This window comes from Mustela putorius, unplaced genomic scaffold (assembly GCF_011764305.1).
Source record: "Mustela putorius furo isolate JIRA1106 unplaced genomic scaffold, ASM1176430v1.1 tig00003856_pilon_pilon_pilon, whole genome shotgun sequence".
Taxonomy (NCBI): Eukaryota; Metazoa; Chordata; class Mammalia; order Carnivora; family Mustelidae; genus Mustela; species Mustela putorius.
Genome location: NW_025422008.1, coordinates 790,980 through 797,044, shown reverse-complemented (window position 1 = coordinate 797,044; position 6,065 = coordinate 790,980). Strand labels below are relative to the sequence as shown.

At 49.9% G+C, this 6,065-nt stretch overlaps 1 protein-coding gene across 1 annotated transcript; it reads left to right on the top strand.

Annotated features, from left to right (window-relative positions):
• Positions 1 to 1,530: 1,530 nt before the first annotated feature.
• On the top strand, positions 1,531 to 4,854 carry LY6G6F (lymphocyte antigen 6 family member G6F). The gene is made up of 6 exons (XM_004780967.3): positions 1,531 to 1,670; positions 2,463 to 2,792; positions 2,872 to 3,135; positions 4,116 to 4,271; positions 4,454 to 4,520; positions 4,655 to 4,854. The coding sequence occupies exons 1-6, from the start codon at positions 1,613 to 1,615 to the stop codon at positions 4,677 to 4,679; spliced, it is 900 nt and encodes a 299-aa protein (XP_004781024.1). The 5' UTR covers positions 1,531 to 1,612; the 3' UTR covers positions 4,680 to 4,854.
• Positions 4,855 to 6,065: the final 1,211 nt, after the last annotated feature.

Genomic DNA, 6,065 nt, shown 5'->3' with positions numbered 1-6,065 from the left:
ATACCATATGATTTCAGTCATATGTGGAATTTTTTTAAAAGATTTTATTTATTTATTTAACACAGAGAGAGCATGCACAAGAGAGCACACGCTGGGGGAGCGGCAGAGGGAGAAGGAGAGGCAGGCTCCCTGCTGACCAGGGAGCCCAATGTGGGGCTCCATCCCAGGACCCCGAAATCATGACCTGAGCTAAAGGCAGATGCTTAACTGACTGAGCCACCCAGGCATCCCCATATGTGGAATTTAAGAAGCAAAACAAACAAGCAAAGGGAAAAAAAGAGAGAAAGAAACAGACTCTTAATTATAGAGAACAAACTGATGGTTGGGGGAGTGGGTGATGGGTGGAAAAGGTGATGGGAATGAAGGAGAGCACTTGTCATGAGCACCAGGTGATGTTTAGAAGTGTTGAAGCATGATATTGTATACCTGAAACTAATAAAACACTGTATGTTAACTAACTGGAATTAAAACAAAAACTTAAAGGGTCTCCTGGGTGGCTCAGTTAAGTGTCTGCCTTTTGGCTCAGGTCATGATCCTAGTCAGGATCCCCCAGGGGTCCTGGGATTGAGCTCTGCATTGGTCAGAGCTCCTGTGGGGAGTCTGCTGCTCCCTCTCCTTCTGTGGCGCTGCTCCCTCTCCTTCTGTGGCACACCCCCCTCACGTTCCCGCACTCTCTCTCCAATAAATAAATTTTTAAAAAAATAAATAGATCACCCATAAAACTTTTTTTTAACTAACCTTTAAAAATAAATAACACATTTGGGGCGCCTGAGTGCCTCAGTGGGTTAAAGCCTCTACTTTCAGCTTGGGTCATGATCCCAGGGTCCTGGGATCCAGCCCTCCATCGGGGGCTCTCTGCTCAGCGGGGAGCCTGCTTCCCTTCCTCTCTCTCTCTCTGCCTGCTTTTGCCTACTTGGGATCTCTCTCTGTCAAATGAATAAAATCTTTAAATAAATAAATAAACAAATAACACATTAAAAACTATTAGAGCTATATGAAACTCTGCTTTGAGAATCCTGCCCGGGGTAGAGGGATTTGGTGAATTCTCCAGGCCCCTGTTATCCAGTTCCTTCAGTAGTAACTTAATACACTCATTAGGGGCTCAGAAGAGATCAGTGGTATGCCAGGGAGCCTCAGGGAAAGTCATTCTAAATTATTTATGGAGTATTGACTAGGTATGCAGTCTTATGACAGGTTCTGTGGAGACCAACATGAAGACTCAGGTTCTTCACTCATGGTTGGCATCTCTCCTAGGGTGGAGGAAAGAGCACAGAATGTACTTCCAGACTGAATGAAGGTAGACAGCTGTGCCCCCTTCTGCAGAGGCTTTTTAGCACAAAGTCTTTGATCTGTCTCCTTCAGCTGATGTGGAGTCCGAAGTGTAAGGAGATCCTCTTCAGAACACCCTGGGCTGAGTCTTTTCCCCCTCAGAACTGAAAAGTGGTGGTTACTTTTTCCCCAGTAAATATGAAGCTGGGCTTTATCTCCCCAGCATTCCCATCCCCTCAGAGGCCCATGTCACTCCAAACCAGGGAGCGTGGGACTGTATCTGGGTTTTGTTTCCTCTACAGGACACCAGGTCCTGGGCGAGAGAACTTGGCAGCCTCTCCCCATGGCGGTCTTATTCCTCTTCCTTCTGTTCCTATGTGGAGCCCCCTGGTCTGCTGCAGGTAAGGAGGAGGAAGTGGGGGATTCTTTGGTTATTCGGAAGGTTGTAAGGAACTACTGCTGTTTCTCCTCAGAGCCTGGGGAAGGCATTTGACTCAAGGAGATAGATTTACCCCAGCGGATTCCCCACTTCCTCTAATTCTTGGGAAGACCCAGAGACAATGAGGGTCCAGGTTATGTATAGTTTCTTTTTTAAATGTTTTTAATGTTTAATCTTTTGAAAATTATTTATTAATTTATCAGACAGAGAGAGAGTGCGAGTGAGCACAAGCAGGGGGAACAGCAGGCAGAGGGAGAAGGAGGCTCCCCACTGAGCAGGGAGCCTGATGCGGGCTGGATCCCAGGACCCTGAGATCATGACCTGAGCCCAAGGCAGATGCTTAACTGACTGAGCCACTGAGGTGTCCCTAATGTTTAATTTTTTAATCTGGGGGCTTTTGTTTTGTTGTCTATTTTTGTTGTTGTTGTTATGTACAGTTTCCTTTAGAAAATAAGAATAGATGAGAAAATGCATCCAGAAAAGGAGAAAGGAGAGGAAGAGAAAGGGTCTTTGCCAACTATTCTAGCCTTTTTTCTCTTGCCTTCAGATTCCTTCACCCACTGGAGGAGAGGGGAGGAAGGCCCTACTTTATCCTCCCCTCCTCACTTCTTCATAGCTGTCACTTGAGAAAGTGCTCATAGCCAGACCCATGCTGGGGGAATTCCCAGGAGGGGCAGAAGCTGGGGGTTGGAGGTCAAGTGGGAGCTGTTGATCTGATGGTGATTTCTAGTCTCATACAATCTCCTCCCCACAGACAATATCCAGACCATCTTTGTAGCCTCGGGGGAGGTGCTGGAGCTGCCATGTCCCTTACCGCCCACCCTGAGTGGAGATGAACTCCTATCCTGGTTCCACAGCCCAGCAGCAGGTTCCTCCACTGCCCTGGTGGCCCAAGTCCAAGTGGTCAGGCCAGCCCCAGACCTCGGGAAGCCCACCAGGGCATCCAGACTCAAACTACTGGGGAACTTCTCACTGTGGCTGGAAGGGTCCAAGGAGGGAGACGCTGGTCGGTACTGGTGTGCTGTGCTGGGTCAGCACCACAGGTACCAGAACTGGAGGATGTATGATGTCTCCGTGCTCAGAGGTTAGTGAAGGCATGTAAATCGGGGGCCACTGGAGGTCAGGAAGCCCAGCAGAGAACTAAGGTCCCTCTCTTCCCACAGGATCCCAGCTATCTTCGAGGGCTGCCGATGGATCCCACTGCTCTGTCCTCATGTGCTCTGTGGCCCCTGCCAGACGCCTAGACTCTGTGACCTGGCTAGAGGGAAAGGGTCCTGTGAGGGGCCGTGTACAGTCATTTTGGGGCGATGGGGCTGCCCTGCTCTTAGTGTGTCCTGGGGAGGGACTCTCTGAGTCAGAGGAACATAGAGCAAGAATCATCCGCTGCCTCATGCCTCACAACAAAGGGGTCAGCTTTAGCTTGACAGGTAAACTGAGGGAGGATTTGGGAGAGGATATTGCCTCTGGCACATTCTGCACTTGCTGGCTAGAGGAAGTGGACATGACTTTGTAATTGGCCAGATTTGGGTGGGTGGGGGTGATTTCTGGTGGAGCAGACCATCACCTGTAGGAAGAGGGCCTTTTCTCTCATTGATAACTCCCTAATAGAGAAGGGGTTGTTTAAGCCAGCTTTCTGGTGGAAGAGACCATTGGCCAAAAGGGATGAGAAGGATTCTGGTGGAATATACCATTAATTACAAATAGGGTGATCTATGACTTTTATGGAATATCTCATAGCAGACATGAAGAAAAGAATTATTGATGGGGCAATTGTCTTTTGAAGTAAAGATACATGTGCTAATGTTATAATGGACTACTGTGAGTGAAAATAGAAGGGGAAAAATATATAATTGTTTTAACAATTAGAAGTCCATTACCCACAGAAAGAATGCTATTGAATGTAGAATGACCCATTTATGAGGCAGGAGGGAGGAGCAAATGGACATTATTTTGGTAAGCAAAGGCCAATTAATGGGTTTTACTTCCCTCTACATCCTCAGCACCTAATACGGTGCCTGGCATTTGGTGGGCACTCAGGGAATGCTTATGGACTAAATGAGTGAAAGAAAGAATGAATTGGAAGGCACTACTTTGTCCTGGAAGTTTGGATTACTATTAAGGATATGAGGAAGAATTGCAGTTACGGCTGATGGTCTGTTCTGGAGTTAGCTGTCCATAGGTGGATACAGGTGTGTTGATATTTGCTACCAACAGAAGTTGATGGGGTCAACATGAGAGGCTTGAATATGGGCAAAGTGGGATGGTGGAAACTAGGGACAAAGAAGCTTATAAAGTCTTTTGGTGGTAAGAGCCTGCTGGACTACAGGGGGAAAGCCTCTCTCTGGGGCATGGGAACAAACCCCTCACTGCGTCCCTCCTTATCCCTGCTGTCTTGCCCTTACTGTAGCCTCCACGGATGCCTCCCCTGCCCTCTGTGCCCCTTCCACGGGCTGGGACGTGTCCTGGATCGTGATGCTCTTGCTCACAGTGGGTCAGGGGTTCACCATCCTGGCCGTCAGCATCGTGCTCTGCAGACAGAGGGCCCAGGGGACTCAGTGCAGAGGTGAGTCCCAGTTTCCTCCCAGGGGGAAAGAAGAGAGCATGTGTGAGTGGGTGGGTGGCAGAGGGTTGGGCTCACGTCTTGCCTCTATCCCTGCCTTCTCTAGGGGAGGAGGTAGTAAGGAATATAGTTCTGAGTTATCTGGTGATTTCTCTGCTGCACCCCGTGTGACTCCTTCTTCCCAGGTGCCTCAATTCCTCAGTTCAAACCTGAAATCCAGGTTTATGAGAACATCCATTTGGCCCGTCTCAGGTGAGGAACACTCCAGGGTGCAGGCTTAAATCCCAAGGAGACTGGGGTTGGGGTGGGTATGGGGGCCCCTGTTCCTGAGGAGGTAGAGAATGAAAGTATCTTTAATCTGTCTTTCTGCTTCACAAAACCCACAGCCCACCTGCCCCCAAGATCAAATGATCTCCATGACATCTGCTGGAAGTGTGATCTGCTGTCCCTCTGGCCATCTGGCACCTGAGGCTTCGCCTGAAAACCTGGCAAGGAGGGGAAGGGCTTCGAGTGCTGCCCTACAGTCCAGCTGATCTCCAGCAGTCACGCTGTTTGTGTGTGTGTGTGTGTGTGTGTGTGTGTGTGTGTTCAGGGGCGCTGAAGGAAAGCAAAGTATTATTCTGCGATGTCACCTGTGAGATCACAGGTGTGATCTCCTGTTTCATAGCAGCCAGTAAAGGGGTGGTCCTGAGCCCTCAGTACCATGGGACTGAAGGGGAGCCCAGGGTGGCTGCTAGGGGGTGAGGAGGGGTGGGGATGGGCAGAGATGAGACAGGAGAATCCAGAGATTTGAGCAATTCTGGAGAGTCAGTCTCAGGAAACCACTGGACAAATGGAGGCAACTAAAGAAGAGAGAAGGGAAGGGACTCGAGTTAGAGGAAAGAGACAGGCAGGGAGAGAAGACAACAGAAGCACCAGGTGGGAGGACTGAATGACAGAGAATTGGAAGAAGACTCAGGTTGCCCTGAAATTAAGCCCGACCATCCCCCACCCCCATCCCCCTCATCCCTGCTCCGTCTCGTTTGCACAGAGAAGTGGAAGGAGAACACGCACCTTTAATCAGACCTCAGACTTCCTCACACGGACAGGGAGGGCACTGAGTCAGGACGGGGTGGGGTGCACTCCCAGCCGCCCTCCTTATCCTAGCACTTCCTGTGGCATCCGGAGCCGAGCAGTGAGAGGCTTATCAACATCCTGACACCCTGGGAGGCCCTAGAGTCACATGCTATCTCTGGGGGTAGAGGGAGTGTCCACAGGGGTGGTGGGTGGATTCCCTGGTGGGGTGTGTGCTGGGCTGTCTTTGAGCCATGGACAAGCCTGAGCTGGTAGAACAGGGAAGGGCACCGATGCTCCTAACTGGTCTGTTCCTGGTCTCAGGCAGAAAGGAGCCAGTGTCCCCCACATACCATCGCAAGCAACTCCACCAGACACCCTTTTGTGTGTCTGCTCAAATTTGGGCCTCACTGGAAGAAATCTTTCTCAGAAGTGTCATCGAAAGCCGCCATGCTACAGGGGCTCAAGCTAAGCTATTAGCAAGAAGGAGGACGCAAATGACACAAAGGGAGAATGAGGTGAAAGTTACAGTTCAGGTCCCAGCAGCCCAGCCCAACCCACCAGGCAGCTCTAGTTTGCTTTTAAAGAGAGAGAGGTAGGGAGGGAAAGGGAGAGAAAGAGCACACACACACACACACACACACACACACACACAGCAGTGTCCTAGACTCTCAGATAGCACTTTTATTAAATTTACTCTTCACAGTTCCCCCCAAGAACCTCCTTCCTGAGTTCCTGAACTGC

Bases quoted from the DNA above. Each gene is read 5' to 3' on its own strand.
- LY6G6F (XM_004780967.3), top strand. From the start codon at position 1,613: ATGGCGGTCTTATTCCTCTTCCTTCTGTTCCTATGTGGAGCCCCCTGG. The intron at 3,136-4,115 runs GTAAACTGAGGG...CCCTTACTGTAG, and splicing joins GGTCAGCTTTAGCTTGACAG to CCTCCACGGATGCCTCCCCT. The intron at 4,521-4,654 runs GTGAGGAACACT...CAAAACCCACAG, and splicing joins ATCCATTTGGCCCGTCTCAG to CCCACCTGCCCCCAAGATCA.